This window comes from Camelus dromedarius, chromosome 2 (assembly GCF_036321535.1).
Source record: "Camelus dromedarius isolate mCamDro1 chromosome 2, mCamDro1.pat, whole genome shotgun sequence".
NCBI lineage: Eukaryota > Metazoa > Chordata > Mammalia > Artiodactyla > Camelidae > Camelus > Camelus dromedarius.
In genome coordinates this window covers 66,613,856-66,637,700 of record NC_087437.1, presented here as the reverse complement: position 1 = coordinate 66,637,700, position 23,845 = coordinate 66,613,856, and the positions used below count along the sequence as shown (strand labels likewise).

At 43.4% G+C, this 23,845-nt stretch overlaps 1 protein-coding gene across 8 annotated transcripts in view; it reads left to right on the top strand.

The window, feature by feature from the left end:
* The window catches only part of PLA1A (phospholipase A1 member A), a 47,501-nt gene that overhangs the window by 20,793 nt on the left and 2,863 nt on the right, over positions 1 to 23,845 (top strand). For 3 of the 8 annotated variants that reach the window (XM_031455216.2, XM_010981575.3, XM_064494896.1), the window contains 9 exons: positions 39 to 216; positions 617 to 725; positions 1,724 to 1,825; positions 4,278 to 4,367; positions 6,104 to 6,271; positions 7,636 to 7,725; positions 11,314 to 11,422; positions 14,149 to 14,313; positions 14,927 to 15,319. In XM_031455216.2, coding sequence (XP_031311076.1) covers positions 39 to 216; positions 617 to 725; positions 1,724 to 1,825; positions 4,278 to 4,367; positions 6,104 to 6,271; positions 7,636 to 7,725; positions 11,314 to 11,422; positions 14,149 to 14,313; positions 14,927 to 15,011 — 1,096 coding nt within the window. In that variant the 3' untranslated portion in view covers positions 15,012 to 15,319. Of the gene's footprint in view, positions 1 to 38; positions 217 to 616; positions 726 to 1,723; positions 1,826 to 4,277; positions 4,368 to 6,103; positions 6,272 to 7,635; positions 7,726 to 11,313; positions 11,427 to 11,962; positions 12,151 to 14,148; positions 14,314 to 14,926; positions 15,320 to 23,845 lie in introns of those variants that run through there. The other 5 variants (XM_031455208.2, XM_031455207.2, XM_031455223.2 and 2 more) reach the window with 5 other exon arrangements.

Below are 23,845 nucleotides of genomic sequence, written 5' to 3'. Positions count from 1 at the left end.
GCAGGTAATTTTCCTATCCTTTCTTGGCCCCACATTAGGGCTTTAGGAACAAAGCCTTCCTGGATTGATAAATTCATCGGCGCCCTTCTGCAGGCCACAGATGCTAATGTGGTCGCCGTGGACTGGGTCTATGGCTCTACAGGTGTCTACTTCTCAGCCGTGGAAAATGTGGTTAAGCTGGGACTCGAGATCTCTCGTTTCCTCAGTAAACTCCTGGTAGGTGTAGAAGAGCTTAGGGTGAGTTCTGGCTGCCTATGGGGAAGAGGGGTCAAAAAGAAAGAAATGACACATGAGGAGGAGTTTTAGGATGGAAGCAGAGCTACCTCATAGCTTGTGGGTCTTTGGTTCAAATCTCAACTAGTTGCTCAAGAGAGAGTGGTGGTGGTCCTCACTCACACACTTTGGGTACCAAGGGGAAAGTGAGTGGGTTGTCAAGGTAGGAAGCCCAAGGAGAGGGCAAGTGGATGAGGATTCTGTACTTTTTTCCCAAAACATGTGTGGCTGGTGTGTCGTGCCCAGGACTCTGTGCTTCTGGTGCCTCAGGAAAAAATGTTACCCTTATAAGGCTAGGAGCTGCTGTGGTCCAAATGCAACTCACTGTAAATGCCCATTCTAGGCTCTGGGTGTGTCACAGTCCTCAGTCCACATCATTGGTGTCAGCCTGGGGGCCCACGTTGCGGGCATGGTGGGACATTTCTACAAAGGCCAACTGGGACGGATCACAGGTAATGTTCTTACCTGCTCATCCTCTCGGGTTTGGAGGTAGAGAATGCCCTGGAAGAGCCTTTGCTGAGGCAGGCAGAGGGAGGTGTTGGGCCTCTGTTCTTGTAACTGAGTCATCTGTCATCACTGAAATTTATTTATTGTAGCTCTTTTGGATAAAATGTACTGTTATCATTGCATAATCTCTAATGTCAGTGTTAAAGGCCATGTACTTCTGAGCATTAGTTTCTACAATTGTAAAATGGGTTGTAACAGCTCATAACTCCTTGGTCCACTATAGAAATTTACCTTGTGTTTTGCTAAATACTTGCAAAGTTCTGTGAACTTTATGCTTCAGGAGCTACCCTCAATAAGGGACTAGAGCTGCGTGGTTAGTACCCTGGCTTCCTGGCACTTCAGTGGGACAATTCTGAGTCATATTCTACAGAGTACTTCAGAGGGACCTCAGTGGAATGAGACCCAAAATGATAATCTGTTCATTAAAATTTTCTCCCATTTTCTGACTTCCCTCACTATGCCTTCTATGATCTTCTCCCAAATAAGCTACTTGCACTTTAAATCCTTGTCTCAGGGTCTGCTTTTTGGGAGGAAGAGGGAAAGGGATCTAAGCTAAAACATGGGGAGACTAATATTTACTATACTGTGTTGTTGTAAGGACTAGAATGTGTAAAACTGCCCAGCACAAAGCTAGGCACATAGCGACTACTCAAAAAGTTATAGCTATTGTTATTACTATATGAGGCTTAATATTACATTAATCCTTACCACATGGTTGGTGTTAGCAGGTTCATTTTAGAGCCAGAGAAACTAGGTCACTGAGAAGTTAAAGAAATAGAGTAGAGTTTCCTGGGAAAGGTGGTCTTGAGCTATGTCTCTCTCCCTTGGGCCTTGGGTCTTTTTGGGGCTCTAATTTGAACTGGAAGAGCTGGTGTGTTGGCAGTGAGCCCATGAGGGTTCCTGCAGCTGAGAAGAAAGGCCCCTGACATGTCTGTCCTTGCAGGCCTGGACCCCGCTGGACCGGAGTATACCAGAGCCAGCCTAGAGGAGCGCTTGGATGCTGGGGATGCCCTCTTCGTGGAAGCCATCCACACAGACACAGACAGTGAGCAGGGGTCGGGGAATGACCAGAGGGAAGGGCCTTGGAGGCTGACATTTGTCTGTGTGGTCCTGGGAAGAGGCCCTTTCCCTCTGAGCTTCTGTTCCACAGTGAGGAGTTTACCAGCATGATTTTGAAAGTCTCTTCCAGCTCTGTCGTTTTCTGAAGACTGAGATGAATTATTTCATTTTTAGCCAGCAGCAGGCAGGATTCTCATTTGTGGACCAGAATTGTTTTTTGGTCATGAGTCTCTTTGTGATTCAACACTGAACCTCTTGATGAGGTAGTGCTCGGAGGGTGCTTCTGCCTGGCAGACATACGGGAAATTCGTAATGCTTGTTTCAGGGTAAATATGCCTGGCCCCAGCAAACTGGGGCATTCCACTCCTGGGGCAGAGGCTGCTGCTAGTCAGGATTTGCCTCCTCCCCAGAGGATGAGCCAACCAGCCCTCATCCAGTGAAGAATGAGAATTGCCTCCTCCAATAGTGACAGGCCAAGGCAAGAACCCCTAACTCTGAATCCATCATAACCAAATTAAGCTCTTCTGATCAACTGGACAAGGGGGTGAGCATTCTTCCTCATTTCTACTGGATGTCAAACACCCACAGAATCTGGTGCCAGGTCTTGTGCTCAGCACGTTGGGTAAGAGAAGTTACATCTGTCTCTGACCAGAAGAATTTGCAGTTCAAGTGAGAGATCGCCATGTCTGATTCCATCTGATCAGAAGCTTTCTCTTAGCATCCAGAACTCACAGATTTATGATTCTGGAGTAAGCTCATGCCGTCATGTTATTCAACCCTCTTTCCCACTTTTATTTCACAGATAGGAAACCAAAGCCCATAGTCCTCTGCTTAGCTATTAAGTTAATTAACCATGTTAATTGACAAGGTTAACCCTTTTGTTCCTGAATTTGCTAAATAGATGACTCATTGGTCCCATTTACCTGAGCTGGGCCTCTCAGTCCCCTTCAAAGTTGGAGCCTCTTCCTAATGTGATTTTTTTAAAAATCATTCCATTTATTCAGTTGGTCTTTATTGAGCTATGTAGCAGGCACTGAGAATAATGTAATGCAAAAGACACCAAATAAGATCTCTGCCCTTGTGGAACTTACAGGCTAATTGAGCAAGCATTCATTCACTTATTCATTCAATAAATATGCATTTGGCACTCACATGTGCTGGGTACTATGCTGGTGTTGGGGATAGAGCAGAAAAAGGACAGGTAAAGGCCCTGTTGTGGTGGAGCCTATATACAAGTAAACAATTCCACTCTGTGATTATGGTAATGAGGGATATTGGCAAAGGGTGGCTTGGCATGGGGTGCGAGGTTTACTTCAAATAAGATTATTGAGAGAAGTGTCTCCAAGGAGGTGAGAAGTGAGACTGCGAATGAGAATGAGTCAGCACTGGGAAGAGCTGGGAGATGAACATTCTAGGTGGAGAAGACAGCAAAACAAAAGCCCTTTGTTGTGAGTGGGGCAGGAAAGAGAACCGTGTGGTTAGAGTGCAGTGAGTAATGTGCTGAATAGGTTGGAGAAAAGGAAGCAGGACCAGGCTGGCCACGGCAAGGAGTTTAAATTTTATTTTACAATCAGTGAGAAGTTGGTGGCAATTTGGATATCCTTAAAAGATTACTGTGGCTTGGTGTGCAGAGAATGGACTGCAGGTGGGCACTAAGGGAAGACTGGAGGCTCGTTAGAGGGTGACTGATGGCCTGAGTAAGAGATGATAGTGGCTTAGGCAAAGGTGGTGGCAGGAGAGACAGAGAGAAGTAGAAGGATTCAAAATGTATTTTGGAGGTAGAGCTGATGGGACAGATGCTGGGCAAGGATGGGTTATTGCTTAACCCCAGGACAGATGACATTAAACAAATAATACACAATCAGTTGCTTACAATAGTGATAGATAATGTGAAGGAGGAAATCGGGGTCTTTGGCAGCTGAATCTGACCCAGTCTGAGGGTCAGATATGGTTACAATGATGAGATAAGATCTACAGTCTCTAAAAGTCATCTCTTTATAGCCAGATTATATTTCTGCTCAGTCAGAAAAATACAAAAATGTGTGAGAGACTATAAATGTGACCCCAGACATACATATCTGAACTGTTGCTTGAAGCAAAATAGAAACTATTCAACAAGGAAATTTACTAAGCTTATAACATTTACTGATTCATAAAACTTATGTTAAGGATATTTTTCTTGATTTTATTAGGCAAATGAGTATCTTCTTACGAATTTATTCTTCTATTCCTTTAAGCATGGCAAAACCCCTTTTGAAAACAATCTGAGGGCTCATTCTGCAGTCTCCCAGCACTTAGGAGTGAAGTGAGCACCCATTCAGCACAGAGAGGGGGTGGGTCCCCAAGGTCAGCCTTCAGGCTCTGCTGCCAGTGAGCCCTGCTGTGGGACCTGGAAAATGGGCCCCTGCAGTGAGAAGGTAACAGGGTTCTCCTTTCAGATTTGGGTATTCGGATTCCTGTCGGACATGTGGACTACTTCGTCAACGGAGGCCAAGACCAACCTGGCTGTCCCATCTTCATTCATGCAGGTCAGGAGGCCAGAAAGTGTTGGTGTTTGACTACTTCAGAGACTGTAATTTGCCAACAGCCTTCCTGTTGAGTCAGCCAATGTGGGCCACAGTGAGCCTTCCTTACAGTGTCCTTTTCTCTATCCCATCAGACTTACTCAGCACTTACTGAATGGATGTCTTTCGAGCCCAGGAATTCTGGTGGAGGAGTGCTTGAAATGAAGAGCCTGCTCCACATTTAGGCTGCCCTTCCCACTTCTTAGGCCCTGCTGTGATCTAACATCACTGAAGCCAATAACTACTACTCTTCCTCGGCCATCCTTTGTGGCATAGTTCACACTAGCTACATCCTCTGAAGAGCCTCACTATGGCAGAAGCAGACTGATATGCCAAAGCTAGCTACCTGAAGGATCAATTCCTACCTCACTATTTCCCCAAACTTACTGAATTTAAGTTCTTCAAAATTGTTTTCAGGATAATCTTCCTGAATACATTCAATGAATATATATTTCTTCTATTTTAAATATATTCTTCTGGAATGTCCTTTTCTGATATATTCATTGACTATATTCTTCTTAGCCTAATTTTAAATAATATTAAATGTATCAAAAGCTAAGCATTAAAGTTATTTAGTCTTCTTATAGTCTTCTTATGACTATAACCAGCCTATCAACATTTCATACAGGAATTTTATCTTGATTTCTGTTTACTGTGTTTTTAGTCTTTTCCTGCTTTACCAAAATTTTAACACATTAAGGATTCTTTTGACAATTTTGTTGAGTATCCACTAATCCAAGTTACCAAATTTACTGATTTTCCAAAAACATGTTTCTTTTAACAGTTTATAAATTTTTCAGCAATTCTGATCAGATGATATGGTTTTGTTTTGTTTTAATGGCTCTTGAAAATTTCTGTGACATTTTAGTTGGCCACTTTTCATTTTTTCTTCATAACACAATTTGAGAAGGGTTTAGTTTGTGTTTCCCAGCTCCCTGTTGCAGATAGTAGGAGGTTGGCTGTAGAGTGTGTCCAACCACGGGGGAAAGGAAAGTCAACACAAAGCTTACATTTGGTTGCTGGTCACAGAGAGGGGGTCTCAAGGTGATGGAAGAGTCTGAAGACTCTTCCTTGGAGTTATGGTTCACTATAGACCTCTTAGCCCTGGCAAATTCATCCAAGGTGAATTTTTACAAATTTTTAATTAGTCAACAATAACAAGAAAACCAAATGTTTGTTAAATTGGGACATTTGGCAAATTCAGTGTTTCAGTTATTTGGCAAGGTGGACCTCAGCACACTGGCTTTCAGAGATGGACCGTGAACTGCTGCTGACTCTCTTGATTGTCTTGTTGCTAGGTTGGGTAGAATGAGGTTTTAAAAAATTGGTTGTGTGGGTGATGCTGAAGAAGGTAAAAGTGTGCAGGCAGATACCCATGTTGAGAAGTGGGGTCAGGATTGCCAACTCTGTATGCTCCCATTTTCTGAAAGAGAGCTTGCATGATCATGGAAGAATGGGTCTCAAATTAAGCAATTTTCTTGGTAGATTAAACTTAGTTATCCCAGGAAAATTAAAAGGAAAAGGGAGAGTGTTGTAACCATGTTCATTCTTTTTTTTTTTTTAAATGTGGCTCAGGGGACATCCCATGTATTTATAGCCTGTTGGAATATAAAATTCAATAGAGTTACAGTAAGTGACATGGAGGGAGTTTCCATTTGTCTTGAACCGAAACCTTGGTTGTGTTTTTTCGCCCTCTTCAGGCTACAGTTATTTGATCTGTGATCACATGAGGGCTGTGCACCTCTACATCAGCGTACTGGAGAATTCCTGTCCACTGATGGCCTTCCCTTGTACCAGCTATAAGGCCTTCCTTGCTGGACACTGTCTGGATTGTTTCAACCCTTTTCTGCTTTCCTGTCCAAGGATTGGTAAAATGCTACCCCTTTGGCTTCCTTTGACAATTTGGGAAAAGTTCAAGTCTTGTCACCTCTTTAAGTCCTGATCTCCTGTGATTAAAAAGTCTATCCAAGTTGGGTTAAAATTTAAGCAATGAGTTGTTTAGCCTGTTCTCACCTGTAAGGTGGCATTTAGCTCTCTGTGTCCCACGCCTTGCCCTCTGTACAGCAACGTGATGCCATACTCGCTCTGCACACACCCTTCACACACATACAGCCTCAGGCCTGCAAGTCCAGCCTCAGGATGCTCTCTAGAAGCATTGGTATAGTCCAGAGCCCCTGCACCCAATCTCAGACCAGATGCTTGCCAGAAGTCTTCCTTGCTAGGCTAGCCACTCTACAATTCCTGATGGACTCTAAATCAAGGAGCTACAGGGGAATCCCCAAGACTGGCACCCGTGGCCCACCTTAGAGGCATGAGGCCACATGCCAACTGGAAGAGTTCTTAATTGTTGATTGGTCTGGGCACATTCCTGGATGATCTAGTCTGAGGAGAAGGGATTGGGAAGGCTGAGGGATTTGGCCTCAACTTACCCTGTGCGGATCATTGTTGTGAATATCCTGAGGTCATCTAGCCTGAAGGGCTCCAGAAAAAAACTCTTTGGTAGTGTAAATGGTTCCTTCTTCTTTGCTATCCCACTTCCCATTCCTGGCTGCCACTCAGCACTGCAGCAGCCTGTCATTGCTTATATGAATGAAATGAATATCAGCTTGACAACATGTTAAGGTAGAGGTAGTTTCCCATAATAAAGCAAATCAACATTTACTTCCTACTTATCGGGCATATGTCACTATTTCCCACAAATGTGATGGACCAGATGGTGTAACAACCACTTCACACTGTCTGCCCAGCCTCATCTCTCACTACACTTTCTCTTTTCTCCAGACACCCCAGGAACGCTAACTACTCGAACTGCCTAGAGTATTCATGTTTCCTCACTCTTTGTGCCTCTACCCAAACTGTACTCTCTGCCTGGAATGCCTTTCTCCGACTTGTCAACCCCTGTTCTTCAAGCCAAATACTTCCCTGTGCTCCAGTGCACAGGATACAGATGCCATTAAAACAATTGTCATGTAGATTGTTTTGCAAGATGGAGACATCGTTTCAGATTTGTGACAAATAACCTCCTGGGAATGGGCCAGATAATGTAAAGAATGTATTTGCTGTATACTTGTTTATTTACCCCCATCTGGACAGAGTTGCATGTATCCCAGGACTCACTATAGGGCATAGCACATCACAAGCATACAGTGGAGTTGTCTGTGGAATGAATGGGTGCAGGAGTTAATCAATATGTGGCCTCAGGGCTCTGCTGTCTTTGCGTCTTTCTTTCCAGGGCTGGTGGAACAAGGTGGTGTCAAGATAGAACCACTTCCCAAGGAAGTGAAGGTCTACCTCCAGACCACTTCCAAGGCTCCATACTGTGGTGAGTAGGGGGAAACACAAGGCTCAGCTCTGCCAGTGTGCTGCCCGGCTGAGTCCAGGGCTCCGGCTTGGACAGTGTCCAGTCCAGCATGGTAGCCGAGGTGGGAGCTGAAGAACTGAGGCAAAAATGTCATGGGATGGGAGAGGTGGGGGGCAGCAGCTACTGGTATTAGACAGAACCAGAACTTTTCAGAACACATTGCTCTACAGATGAGAACTTGGGGGCATCTTACTTTACTGTCTGTATACCAATCCTAGTTCCTCCCCATCCCGCCATGGAAGTCTGCCTTCCGGTGTGGGTTCTCTCTAGAGTAGCATTTGGGGGTACCTTTTGGACTCCTCCATTCTGCATACATGTTCCCCTCCTTGGTGCCTGTCCTGTGTGTCTCCCACTCTGGCAGTCTTCCTAGGTCAGAGTCCATGAGAAATACTGAACCCCACCTTCTGGCCTATACATATACCAAACTGTTCACCATGGTTCCTGACCACTGCATTTCATTGAAGCTAAGATGCCAACGATTGTAAAAGATATTGATGTGAGAGATCAGGGTGTCTTAGAATCTCTGAAATACATTACAGCTGAACCATCCTCCTTCCTGTGCTATTGGCATCTTGACTTCCTGATTTATTATCCTGACCCTGTCTGGTTTGTCGTGTTCAGCACAGAAGTATGCTGGTTTGGACGGGAAATTATATGACCATCCCAATTCTAACTGATCTTCTGATAAGCTGGTGTCTAGTGTTTGATCTTTGTGTCCATAACTTCCTGGTACTAGAAGGACTGTTGCAGTGTGAGATGGAGCCCGAAGCTCAGACTCTGTGGTCACCCAAACCTGGATTTGAATCTCAGCTTCTCCACTTACCAGCTGTGTGATCAGGAGCAAGTTCTTTCATCTTTTTTTTTTAATTTAATTTTATTGAGTTATAGTCAGTTTACAATGTTGTATCCTTCATCTTTTTGAAACTCTATATCTTTATGTGGAAAATGGGAACAATAACAGTACCTATTTCAAAGAATCAATTGTGAGGATGAAATAAAATACGTACTACACAGGCAATCACCAGCACAGTGACTGGAACTCAATAAGTAGTAATTCCCTTCCTTCTGTCAATGGGAGCATTTGGGAAATGAGATGAGGGTGTTTCTAACTTCATACCAGAGAGAATTCATGGCTATTTTTTTAGGAATAAAGTGGGTTACAAGAGTCAACCATAGGCTTTTCACATACATCAACTCATTTGACAACCCAACCCTGAGCGGTGATGTGCCCAAGACTGCAAAAGTGGGTGAAAAAGTCAGGATTCATCTCCAGGTCTTCTGACTCCAAAATCTCCACTCTTTCCACACCACCACCTGCCTCCACACTCGCGTCTCTGTCCTTCTTCTGGGAACCTACTTTTTACAGCTGTTTTTCTCAGTTACTCCTGGGTCCTTGCTGCCTCTCAGAGATCAGCCTGAGGGGGGATACTCTGTCCAGGTCAGAGGCCATGCTGTGGGGACCAGACATCCCACTTCTACTTCCAGCTTCAGGGCAGCTTTGCTGCGGCCTGAGCCAGCTCCTCCCTATCTGCACAACCAGGAGTTCCAGCTGCAGGGAGCCTGAGGAGTATCTGGACGTCAAGGGCATTTGAAGATCCCTGCTGAGGGAGATTCATGGAGCCAGAATTTTTCTGTTTCATATTTGTTGTGAGACCTCCACTCCATGCCCCTAGAAGTATGGCCATGTCTGTTCAAAAACCTCAGAGAAACACAGAAGGAAAGAACACCTCAGGCATGCTCTGAGCCTTCCATTCTGAGCGTCAAAGCTGGGACCCTCCTTTCCTGGGGGTCCAGGCTGCCCACCTGGTAGTCCACTTGGCAGCTCCTGCTCTCAGTCACTCTCAGGCCTCGTGTCATTGGGCTCCCATTGCCCAGCACTATTGGCCTGCCTCGGCCTCAGCAGTGCTCACTAGGATAGTGGTCACCCTTAACCCCTGCCAGGCAGGCACCAGCATGGACAGAGAATCTTCTCCAAATAATCATTTTTCTAACAATATTACTTTTCTCATATAGAGCAACGTTTCACACAAAGCATTTTCTCTCTGTTACCCCATGTAATCCTCATCACGTTCTATGAGGTGACGTTTGGGGTTATTGATTATAGATAAAGAAATTGAGATACAGAGAGGTTCAACGACTTAGGCAGGGCGACATAGGTGGTAAGCAATAGGGCCGGGCCTTGGATCCAGTTCCCCCGACACAGCATCCAGGGGCCATGTGTTGTTTGCCATATCATGCACCCACGCAGGCTGGATTTCACTGCCAGTGTCACCCACCCAACGTTAGCAGACCTGGCCCTCCTAGGGCTTCCAGGGTAATCAGAGAAGAGAGAAGCAGAACCGCAGGAAACTTTCTTGATTAGTGAGTGATACCTGCTGGGGAAGGAAGAAGCCACATAACATATCAAACTCAGCCCAGAGAATCAAATTCCTAAAACTTACGTAAGTTAGCTTTTATTCACATTGCAGTTATCTACTGCAGGTAAACCCTTGCCTGTCAACATTACAATCTGTGTCCATAGTAAACAACCAAGAAGGATAGAAGGAACCCAGCATCTGATGTTTTCCTCTGTGGGGAGGGAGCATACAGTGCTCTCTTGTCCTCTTGTGGGTTCTTGGCAGTGAGTCCTGTTACTAACCCCATGAGCTGAGATGGACCACAGCCCTCCTCCAATTTAGTGCTGAGTCTACCTAAACCCACTTAATCCCTCCTCCTACTATTCGCTCATAAAACACAACAAATGAAAAAGTATAGACAGGGCAGAGATGAAGGACTGCTTCTCTAGCTATGTCCCAGTCACCAAGGAGTCTGTGAAAATGCTCTGAGACCAGAGTCACTGCAGGGTGCCACCAGATGGGCTTACCCCTTAATAAGGAAAGGATGGGGTGTTGGGGAAGCGGTAATCCTTCTTAACCTTTCTTGCCAGAGGGATAGCAGGTCCTGGGGTATCACCGTGAACCAGGCTGCTCACCCAGTCTGTGTTGGCAGTACCAGCTTTGAGAGCCCCAGTGTCTGTGCAGTTCGGGATGGGGGAGATGCCACACACACAGGCACTCAGCCGCCACAGGAAGGACAGTAGTCATTTCTGCACACTCAGTGGGTTCCCTGACACTGTGTGTATGGTGAGGGTGGGAGGAGTGTTGCTATATTTTATGAGTTAATTATTTAGTATAAAATAGACCCTTTTTGGTTTTTTCAGAATCACACTGTTAGGATGATGTCACCAGAGAGGAGTGGGACATTCTAGGATTACAAGTAATAATAAAAACAATCACATGTTGAATGATTAATTCCTAGGCATAAGCACTGAGGGCTTTATATGTATTAACTCATTTAATTCTCATTCAGACTTGTGGGATATCTGTATTTATTATCCCAGTTTACACTTGAGGAAGCTGAGGGCCTGCGACAGCAGGTAATTTGCTCCAGGTCACACAGCTGCTAAGAGGTAGAGTGAGATTCCTAACTGCCCTGCTGCTCTCTAGGGCTTTCTGTGCATTGACCCCAGTGACCCCTGGCCCAGTCATCTGTTCTGCTTTGTTTTCCTAGTGCATCACAACCTTGTGGAGTTCTACTTGCAGGAGCCGAGAAACAAGGACACCTGTATCACAGTCACCTTCCTTGGCAGCAATGTCACCTCGTCGGTCAAGATCACCATGTACGTAAGTGTCCCACATGGCTGGCCTCTCTTCTTCCATTTACACACATGCATGTATATCCCAGGACAGGCACTATGTGACCACTGATGGGTGGGCTGAGCCGACTGGGCTGGGGCAGCAGTGGAGAGGGCAGCACCTACCACAGATGGACCCACAGACACATGCTGGGCAACTGTCCCAGGTTCAGGATCAGTACTAGGTTCAAGCATAGTGTATTCAGACAATAACAGATGAGCAGGCAAGCAGCCGTAGTGGGGTGCCCTAACAGGTAGTGAGTTACTGAGAATTGGGTCCCTGATAGGAAACAGCATCAGGAATCCAGGCAGGGGGCATCATGGATGTCAGCAAGTAGGAGGGCCTCCGCCACCAGCCCAGGGAGGGCTGGCCAGACCCTGGGAAGTACCCACTTCTGGACAGGTGGTTGGGTGGAGTGCAGGGGAAATGGGGAGGCGGGTGGGGGAAGCAGACCTAGGCTGTTATGGGAACAGACTCCCAGGCCCTCCACATCACTGCCCGAAGCAATCTCCCACCTATTCCAGGAAGCCTAAGAATGTGGTTTGCAGAAGGATGGTTGGAGCCCAAACAGGCCCACGACCAGTGCCCATATGTAGAAATGGACAGTTGTCAGCAATGGCAGGTGCTATGAGAACAACTAAGAGCCTGATGGAGTGTGAAGAAACGATGTTTGAGTAGAAATCTGAAGGAGTCGCAGGATCCTTCGCCCCAGGTCAGGAGTTGGTGAGATATGACACTGGGAGTGGACAGTAGTGGGGCAAGTCATGGGGAGAGGAGGCTGGATGAGCAAGTCAGGACCAGACCATGTCGCGCCTGGAAAGACAGGTTGGAGGTTTTAGTTTTTATTCTGAGAGCAGTTTGGGAATTTTAAGCAGGACAGTAACAGGATCAGATTTGGATCTGAAAATAGTTCTCAGCTTCAGCGATGGCTGTCAGGGAAGACAAGCTTCTGCTGGGAGGAGCACATGTCTGGGCTCCCAAACACCCTGCAACCAGCCAGGTCTCCAGCTCATCCATGCCACACAGCACAGTTTGGCAGGCAGCCAGGACCTCAACATAGATCTTGTGGTGCCCACGTGAGCCTAGCAGATTCTAACTGAATAATTTTCATTAGGTCAGTTCAAAGTCATGTTACTTCCACAAGGTACATGTTACTTCTGTCACCTCCTCTCCAACCCACTGGTAGGTGAGCCAAAACTGGCAGGAGTCATGTCAATGACACACGACTCTGGCTGCTTGTTAGGATCACCTGGAGAGCTTTAAAGAATGCTGACAGCAAGCCCCACCCCGGGCCAATTACAGGAGACTCTCCAGGCATGGCCTCAACCATTATACTTTTAGAAGTTCCCTGAGTGATTGGAATGGATGTCCACTGATTCCTTCTTCCTTCATCCCAAAGATACTTGCATTACTGTTTTGAAGAAGGCAATTAGAGCATGATTATCTTCAATTCTTTGGTTTTTGTTTCCTCTTGCAGAACAGAAATTGAAAAAGGGGATGGGGGCGTTTAATGTGTGGCCTTTCCCTTACTTTCTATAACTTTGTGAAACCCCAAGATTTCCTGCCAATTAGGACATTTACCCGGGCCAAGTCCCCAGGCCACTCATTCACAATGTCCTTTACAGCCATTAGAGTTTTCAAGCTCTCCATCCAAACAACCTCTTAAAGTGAAGAGTCTTCGTATATTTTCCTCTGAAATACTTCAAAAGACTTCTTAAGTTAAAAAAAAAAAAAGGAGAGAAAGAAAAGAAATAAAAGAAAAAGAAAGAAAGACAGAAAAAGAAAGAAAGAAAGGGAAAGAAGGAAAGAAAGAGGAACAGCTTTTAAACAAAGTTTCATGGGATCTTTCTCAAAAGGACAAAACAAACTGTATGACTAACTCTGGGTTAGAAAGTACAAAACGAAGACATTTCATTAGTCTGCAGAGGTCAGAAACGAAAGGGAAACCATGCTCAGCTTAGACAACACTGAGGAGGGGAAAATAGCACCCTCCGGGCTCTCCTTCTTTCTCATAGTCCCTCTTTCTGAGTCCAGAGGGGACTGGAACAGGCTGGCAGAGCAGAGGGGAGGGAGCCAGGGCTTAGACCTAGTGCTGTGTGCCTCCAAAGCCACAGCTGGGAGGAGACCACACCTGGACTTCAAAGCTTGTTGTTTGTTCGTTTGTTTCCATCTACACATTCATGCTTACTCTAAAATACAGTAGACAGCACAGAAAATTCTTGGAACTGAATGCCTGGGAAGAAGCCTCTACTTCCAGGTAGATGGACCTGAGAATGAGATCTTCACCAATCTACAGTGAGATCTGCACTAGCTAGGACACTTTTCCAGATACGAAAATCCAAGAGCTACTATTTTGCTGCAGGGTCCACTTATTTACTTTAAAAAATCAACGCCTATTTTCTGCATCCCGTTCAAAGTTGTTGGGGTGTGGGCCAAGGGTCTGGTGAGGGTGAGGCAGAGGATTGTGGTGCCCACCTTCTAGGAGCTAACTGACCAAGCTTCCTGCAGAACCCCTACGAGCCAGGGGGAGGCAAAGGACAAATGTGCTCTGCAGGCAGGGCGAATGACTTAAGCAACAGGCTGCAATTTAAGGTTTATCCATGTTGCAGCATCCATCCAAGCAGCCTCTTAGAGTCAGAGTTTCCTTCTTTTTAAAGGGTGAAGAATACTCCATGATGTGTGTAAATGCTACTTTCCCTTTCCCTTGCAGACCTAGACAGCAACGCCATGGGAAAGGAGTCATCGCTCACCCCAACCCTCAGTGCCAGATAAACCAAGTGAAACTCAAGTTTCAGGCTTCCCACCGGGTTTGGAAAAAAGACCGGACGACCATTATCGGAAAGTTCTGCACTGCTCCTTTGCCCGTCAATGACAAGTAAGCTCATTGTCCACCCCACCTCAGACACACCTGCAAGGACCAGTCCTGACCTTAGATACGGTATTTGTTGATGTGTAATCTCATCAAGATGATGAGCTTCTTTGATGTAGAGATGACAGAGACCCAGGGTTTTCCTGAGCCTCCTGCAGGGCCATCTTGGATTGGGATGCTAAGAAGCCAAAGAGGGTAGACTTTAATTCCTCATTCCCACTTTAATATAAGAAACACCATTTTATTTGGTGTATATATATATACTCTGTATTATGTATCCATTCTGTTTAGTTTCTGTGTAAGAGTTTATTGGAACAAAGATTACTCATTGCTTACTTCCTCTTCTTTAGCCTCCACTGACCACATTCATGGGTGGACCTAGAATTGCCATCCCATTTACCTCATGTCTAGCAGGCATTTAGAGACTTACCACACCTAGGCCCTCAGAGCACAGGAGTAGGCTCCTCTAGTAATCCAGGGGTAATCATCCTCTAGACGTTGTAGAGACCTCTTTCACATGACATCAAGGAAGCAGGAGCACACGCAACTCTTATCCCTCCCTCCTGCCCAGCAGGAACCTGCCCTGAGCACACACCCTCTTGTTGCTCTTGTCTTGCAGTAAAAATATGGTCTGCTTACCTGAGCCAGTGAACTTACAAGCAAGTGAGACTGTTTCTCATGACCTGAAAATAACCTGTATATAGTATAAGGGCAGGATCCAGCTCCCTGGATTGGGGGTGGGGGGTGTGGGTGTTCAACTTACTGTAAGCCATTACTAGTAAGAAGGAAGGCTAAATTCCTTATTTTACCCATAATTACAGATAATTATGTAGAGAGCTTTATCTCCATTGTCTATTCATAGAGCCTTACAAAGATACCGTATGAGCTTTCCTACTTACACTTAACTGAAACTGCCTCATATCCTTGGGCATCTGTACCTAGAATTCAATAGAAACCTATACAGGGAAAAGTTGTGTTTTTTTCCCAAATAAAACTCCATGGAATATCTGAATCATTTAATTGTTTTATTGGAATGGAATTCTGTTATGTACAAAAAAATGTGACTTACAATCTGTGGGACTAGAGAAAACAGTAGATGCCGAATTCTCTGTATTAAAATAGCAATTGAAAAGAAGTGTTTGGACTAAGAGAAGGGATGAAGGGCAGGGAGGAAGATGGCACCATTCAGCATCCCTTTCCATTGCCCTCTCTGGATACCTGGAAGGTTTGGGGGATCAGAGAGATCTTTTGGGAATATAGGTGGATTTTCCTTAGGTCAGTGTTTCCCAAACTTTGATCTTTACAAATAACCCTGTATCTAGCCACAGTCCAGCAAGAAACAGATGCTGCACTCAAATTGTATAATTTGAGGAGGATTTAATAAAAGGACTATTTACAAAAGTGTTAGTAGGAGGTGGGGAAACCACAAGGGACAGTGCAGTTCCCTGCAGCTGAGGGTGTTGGGAGCTGCTTCTGCCCTGGGTCTTAAGAGGCGAGAGGAAGGAGCACCAGAGTCTGGAGACAGAGAGATCTGCAAGACCTTCAGTCAAGGGACACAGTCACCGGACAGCAATCCTGCAGGGAGGGAAATGGGGAAGCAGATTCTCCAACTTTGCTCTTCTTTCCTCCCTCATTCTCCTGCTGGTGCTCGCACCGAGTGACGTGAACCAGAAGTTAGAAGACAAGAGGCGTGTTGATGTGGCCCCGGGACATAAAGCTGGGCGGAGGATGATGAGTGGCTGGGGTGGGCTTGGGAACAGAGAGAAATGGCACATACCTTCACCACTTTCTCCGTAGCCAGGTACTCCATAATGATTTTCTTTAACTCTTTTAAAAATCATTTTAATTATTTTAAGTGTACAATTCAGTAGTATTAAGTACAATCACATGGTTGTGCAGCCATTACTACTATCCATCTCCAGAATTTTTCCATCATCCAGAACGGAATCTCTGTCCCCATTTAACAATAACTCCCCATTGCCCCTTCCCCCAGCCCCTGGTAACTAGCATTCTAATTTCTGTCCCTGAATTCTACTCTTCTAGAATACCTGATACAATCATACAATATTTGTCCTTTTGTATCTGGCTTGTGTCACTTAGCATAATGTTTTCAAGGTTCATCCATGCTGCAGCATGTATCAGAATTCCCTTCCTTTTTAAGGGTGAATAATATTACATTGTATGTATAAACCACATTTTGTTTGTTGATTCATCCATCAACAGACACTTGGGTTGCTTTCACCTTTTGTCTAATGCTGCTATGAACATGGATAGACGTACAATGTTTGAGACTTAAAAAAAATTCTAAATAAATGGGCTTTGAAAGGAAACTGCTGACTTGCTGATTCACTTTCCACAGTAAAAGCAGACGAATGACATAAGCAACAGTCTGCAGTCGCTCCACTGGGGCCAAATCACCCGTATCACCAGGAGAGAGAGCTTTTGCCTTTGTCCAAAGGACAGGTATTGCAATGTGAATGCTCACATACATGCTTTGTTTTCTGCACTGTCCACCCAGTCAATAGGAAAACAACATGTCTGAAGAAATTTCTTCAGTATGCAGACTTGGAGTTCTTTTTATTTTTTCAGAACCCAAACCCCTGTTTTGTTTACTCCCTCCCTTTACTCCACCCAGGTTTCGGGCAAGAACCTCCCTCAAGACAGTCCTACACTGTGCTGTATGAGGCTGCACTTCCTGTTCCTCCAGCTCTATGTCATTTTAACACATTTGCCATCCTGAGAGCCATTGCTCAGCACAGAAATCTTCCTCGGTTTTCTCTGCTGTTCATTGCTGCAGAGTGTGTGTAAATCATGCTGCTGTGATCAAGATCGTGTTATGCGATGCTAATGCTGATTGGAGTTACACTGACTTGCTCTGTTTTTCCCTGCCTTCATACTTTCTCTTTTGCTTCTGGGTACAGCCCTGTTTCTTTGCTGATATATTCTTACTTTTAAGCACCATTAGACACTCTCATATTTTATTTTCCTCCCCATCAGAAACTTTAGATCATTACCTTAAATGGAAAACCAGTTTCCCTTATAAGTTAATCCTAAAAATAAATACAATGGGAATATAACAATGTTTAAAATTCCAACTAGATACCGTGGCTTGCTGAAGGCTCTATGCCCCAGGCCTGTTTTTCCCTTATTAAAAAGAAAAGATTAACAAGTATGAGAGAGTTGTCAAAAACTTATCAGCAACAGAGACTTTCTTCTATAAATGTAATCAGTGGATTGAAAGAAATTTAAAGCATGACTAGCAATGTCACCATGAGATTGGATATTATTTAATACTGGGTGTATGTGCTACCTTAAACTGCCTTGTACACGGCCCACACTAGGAAACTTGGCTCTAGGTAGGTGGGATGTGTGTAGGGTTAGGAAAAAGGGAGAGATACTAAGGAAATTGCTTAATGGCAGGGCAATGGCAGAGCATGAATTAAAAAAAGCAGAGAGTGAATCTTCCCTCCACACCCATGTCACCCCCAATCTCTGCTGAGAACTTTTCATGAACAGAGACTACTACAGAAGTACTTAAATTCAAGAATCAGCTCCAACCTTTACGTGGCACTACAAACGTGATTTCCAGAGCCCTTCCAGAGACAGTCACTCTACTCTGAGTATGTTCAGTCTGTACCACAGAGCCAGGACTGGGCTCCATACCTCAGGCCTTCTCCCCCAGGCTATAACCAGGGGCACGTATTCATTTGTTCTTCATTGTCATCCTCCTTGCTTCACCCAAGAGCCACTTTAGGTGAACCTACAATTCTTCAGCTTTTAAAATCTGTATTCTTACTCATCCAGCTTGTTTACTTTCATGTGGAGTTGATTTTTTTGGACCTGAATGCACTTTCCACTTGACCCAATTCCATTACATATCATTATTGTAGTCTTTCCAACCTTTTGGGAATTTTTCATATCCTGATCTTATCCTTATGAATACTTAGCTCTTCCTCCAAGCTTTATGTCATTTATATCTATATTTAGATACAGACATACATGACATTTTTTGTAGACTCCATTTTTGTATCTATAGCTAAGAACTTGAAAGGAGGTCCAGGTAGAAACCTACTTTCAGAAGCATCTTTAAGATCAATCAGTATTCTGAACCTTCGGATATATTTCTAACTCATGTTTATCTTGGCTACTTACATATTATGAGAAAAGTTTCAATGCTTTATATTTACAACAATCCCCTGATTTGAGAGTGAGAGAGGGAATATGATTAATTTAGCTTTAGTGTGACTTAATTCCCAGAAATACGGGCTCCTAATAATTGCTATTTCATTTCCTAAGTATATGGAAGCAGACTTTCTAGTGATTTGTTCCTGGACTTTGCTGGGAGTCAACATCAAACTTCCTGATCTCTAATGTCAGAAATCTCTGCTTTCTGGTTTCTGGAGCAAATGTATCCACCCTCTGTCTTCTAACTTTCTTCTGTTTGGGATTATCTAGTGGTTACTGAACAAAAACCCCAGTTACCCAACAAGGTATTTCTAAAGCAAGATTATAATTCAAGGTCTGGAAACTGGGATTCATTTGAGGCAGTTGAGTGATCTCTTTTCAATCCTGGTCTTCATATTAATTCCCCCCCACCCAAATCCATCTCACCTTACTATATGTATTTTTTAAATTACAAAGGCAATACATGTTCATTTTAACAAGCCAGACTGTAGACACATAGTTACTGTGGCCCCGAGGTAATCAACGTTAATAGCTTGGTGTACGTCCTTCTACACATTTCTCCATGTTAATACAAATACATACACACACAGTTGTTGTTGTTTTGGTTGTTGTTGGGTTTTTTGGTTTTTTTTGATAAAAATGGAATAATAGCACACACATCACTCTCCAATTTTCCTTTGTTATTTCACAGTATATCATGAATATTCCTCCTGGAACTATATATAGACCTAATTTATTCCCTGGATGTATAAATTCCACAATATGGGCATGCCATAGAGTAGCCACCCATTTTCTTTGTGTTGCATATTAAGGTTGTTTCTAGTTTTCTTCAGCTACAAATGATGCTGTGTTAAATATTTTTGTACATCTAGTCTCATACTGGTGCCTTCAGTTCTATATGATAGATTTATTTGGTGAGAATTGCTAGTTTCAACAGATATGTCACAAGGTTAGTAATGCTGGATTACTTTCCAAAAATGTCTTAGCAATTCACATACACTCCAACAGTGGTTGAAAGAAATAGTTTCCTTGCAATTAACTTATTCAAGTATTTGTCTCCCTAAGACAGGTAGCTCAAATCACCACATTTCTCCTCTGAAGTTGCCATGTGGTATTCAACACTTTCCAAGTTGGCCATCTAGTTACACATCTGTGAAACTGGAATGATGCTTTTTTTTTAAGAAGTAGAGGGGTCTGAGATTTTATTGTTTTTTTAAAATGGACATTCATCCAGACAGTAGTCTTCAGAGCGGTGAAGCTTCCTAGGGGTGAGCTCTAATGAACTTTTGAAAAATATAATTCAAGTAATTTAAAGAATTTCAGTCAATACAGAAAGTTATGAAAGAGAACATGAAAAGCTGAAACTTCCTGAGCATTTAGTATGCACCAAGTCACATTATAATCCCTTTATATAAATTATCTTATGTAGGCCTCCTAACAATTCTGTGTATTATTTCATTTTACATATGAGAAAACTGAGGGACAGGAAAATTTAGCACCTTCCCCATGGTTAGACAACTAGCAATGCGTGAAAGGATTCACACCAAGCCATCTTATTCCGTAATCTGGGCTCTAACCACCGTGTTATACAGTTATACATGTAAAGCTGCTCAAGTTGATTTCTAGTACTTAGATGTCTTCACCAAAATATCTGAATAGATATCTCCTCAGTCCACCCCCATTCTATCTCACTAAAATTACCTGTCATTTCCCCTAGTATGCTTAAGCTAATATCCCCCTAAAAGATAATGGACAGTGTCATCTCCAGGCCTTTGTGCCTGCTGCCCCCACCACCCCCGTGCAGATTCTGCCAGTCATCCTGGGTCCACTTGCAGATCTGTCTTCTCCAAGAAGTCTGGCCACCCACATGTCATTGCAGCTGGTATCTGCGCAGTCTTGCAATGGTGATTAATAGCTTATTCCATGTTGTTCAGTCTTCTGTGATGGGATGGTAAGATCCTTAAAGGCAAGAACTATGTTTTCTCATTCTCTGTGTCTTCCACATTGTAAGTATGCAATAAAAGCTCCTTGAATTGAGTGAAAGACAATGTTCTAATGATGAAGACAAAGGCAAGGAGAGAAGATCAGGCACAGAAAGGCTTAACTCTAACGGAGAGTTTGGTGTCTTTTCATGAGTTTCAAGAATTGCCTTCATTCATCTTGTTTTAAAATTTCACCTGCAACTGTTACACTTTAATTAAAAATCTCTACAGCAGGAAGCTCTGATTATATATACAAAGGAACTTACACTGAAACATAAATCTTCCCAAATTGCTAAATTCTTACTTAGTCCTTAATCTCCTTGTTGAATGATCCTAAGTGACATTCTGAAAGTGACATACTGCTTCCCCCAGCCTTAAACACACCTCCGACCTCACTCTTGGACACACCCAGGTCCAGGGATGACCATCACAGCCCTCCCTCTACCCCAGAGGAGGCTGGCTCTTTTCTCTTAGAGGAAAGCTTGGAAGTGATGGGATTATCCATGCCTGAGTCCTCTCATGCCCCTACAAAGACCCCAAAATCCTCCCTGATCCTCAGGATTCATCCTCTCATTTATGAAATCATAACTGTTTGCTTTAGGTAACCATTCAGTGTCCTGACAGCAGCCCAAACTCAATCCATCCAAAATCAAATCAGATCTCCCCCAGAGTTGTTCCTCCTCTCCTTACAGTAATAGCCACCACCACTGTCCAATATCCAGGCTTGAGCCTGACTCATCCTTCACTCAGAACATCATAGTGCTCAAAAAAGAAAGGTCATTTCCCTCCTTCCAATACCTAATTTAAACTAAGACGCTGCCTGTCACTTTCTTCAAAATTTGTCTGATATCTGTCTCTTTCTGTCTATTCCCTCAGACGTGGTAAGACCTGGCACCAACCTCTGACCTAGTCTCTTTTCCTCCAGCTTCTTTCTCCTCTAGTCTACTCTGTTTACCTGTGCCAGATAATCCCTTCTACAAACTCTTCATTCTCCTGCTCCAAAATTTTCACTGAATTCTCCTGATTGTCTGGAGAATAAGGACTTCATTAACTTCTTAAGCTAGAATTCAGGAACTTCTGCAGCTAAACCTTTATCTCTTTTCCTTGATTTCTTTCTTGCTCTTTACCAAAAGAAATCCTTAGCCCCTGCTGGGTTGATCTGCTATAATAATTACTATTGTGTTCTTTAAACAACCTTTGTATATTAGTCATCAAGCCACAGAGTGTCAGAGGAGGAAACCAAGGCCCAGAAAGGTTGCACTTCCAAACCTGGGCTGCACTTCTATTGGAGTTTAATAACTCAATGATTCTTCAATACGTGTGAATGTGAGCTTTGATAACATTTTGAAGGTAAACAAGGGACAGTGTTTATCTGGAAGTAAATTCCTACTGCTGCCGGAAACACTGGATCTCTACCATCTATCCAGGCCTAAGCTAGTACAGATTCTCATTTTGGACAAAGCTGGAGGGTTGAGAGGTGGAAAGAGATCTAATCTAGGTAAATATCCTGGGAAGGACAGCCCAGTATGTGGACACCCCTCTTTGGGGTACTGGGGTCAGACTCACTCAACTGAAAATGCTCCTTCTCTCTTGCAGTCACCAGACCTCTCAGCTTTAAAACTCTCACAGTGTTCACTCAGCCCTCCTGGTTTGGGCTTGCAGCTGAATCCCCCCCTGACCTCAAAATCAGTCCTTTTGACTCAACCCATGCTTCAGTTCAGAACCGCCCTCTTCTGTAGTCTTTATATGGAGAGGACAGAGAAATGGGTAAAACTGGAGACAAGCAATCACAAAAGCAAATGTTTATTCATTTTTTTCATTTAGCAAATGTTTACAGTGACGTACAAGGCACCATTCTGAAGGCAGTCTTCTTAATAACTACAACATACTGAATGCTTACTAGGTGCCAGGCATGGCTTTAAGTGTGTGTGTGTATATATATGTATATATATAGAAATCTCACAACAAACATTAGATTGGCTCTTTTTTTAATTGTCATTTTACATATGAACAAGCTGAGCAGTTAACTATGCTTTAACCGCTCAAAGCAGTTAACTATGAGCAGTTGAATGACAGAATGTTAAGTGGCAGAGCTGAAATATGAACCCAGGTGGTCTAGCTTCAGAACTTTGTATCCTTTTTTTTTTTAATAGAGGTACTAGTGATCAAACCCAGCATGCTAAGCATGCACTCTACCACTGAGCTGTGCTCTCTCCCAGAGCTTTGTATTCTTAACCATACATCATGCTGATAGTGTGTCCTAACCCAATGTCTACTTAGGTCACCTCCATCACCTTTTTAAAAAAACTAAATTTATCAAATATTTGCTGGTAATGACAAGGTATCTGGACATATGCTAGGTGCTAAGAATGTAAGTACAAATAAGACAGGGAGGACTATTCTCTACAGAAGCTCATGCATTAGTAGGATAATAATAAAAGAGCCATCATGTGCCAATGTTGGTGGTCTATAATTTACTTTAAAATACTTCAGCTAGACAGTGTGATAAATGAGTTATCTTTAGTCAGCATTCTAGGAATGTGTGATAATTATCCAAATCAGGTGTAAATACTCTAGGGGCAGTCATCTGACAGTTCATCAAAAACTCACAGTCAGAGGCAGCTTCTGTAATCACTTCAATCCTCCTCATGTCCCCACATCCCCATCTCAACCCTCAGAATCCCTGAGAAGATTTTACAGCTACAGATTCTAAACCCAAGGGCCCCAGAAATTCGATTTTAACTCATTTGCTATGGGCTTAGTTTTACATTTTATATTATATATTTATACTATATATATTATACATATTTACTTTTAAACTTTTAAATTATGGAACATTTCAAACACATACAGAATTAAAAAGACAGAATATTGCATCTCTATGTACCCATCAACCAGATTCAATAATTATAAACTTTCTTGGCTCTCTTGTTTTGTCTATGGCATTGGTATTTAAAAAAAAAAAAAACTTCTCAGTTTATTTTAATATGCAGCCAGGGTTGAGAATCGCTGCTCTAAACAAATAATTACACTGGGGCCACTGCAAACATAGAATATGTATCAAGCATAGTGGGAGTGGGGAAGGGGATGATGAACTATGACCACTGAGAGAAAAGCGGGAGGGCTTTCATAGCTCCTCCCTAGATCCCAGGTTGTCCAGGGCTAACCTGTCCCAGTGGCAGCTCTGACATCTGGGACCCCAGCAGAGGTGCTTCTCTAGCTGGACCTGAGGATTCAGGCTGGGGGCTGGAACCACATGTCCGCACACAAAAAATGAAGTCCTTCTCAACCATATATATGTATATATATATATATATATATATATATATATATATATATATATATATATATAGTTGCATTAAGGTAGGATT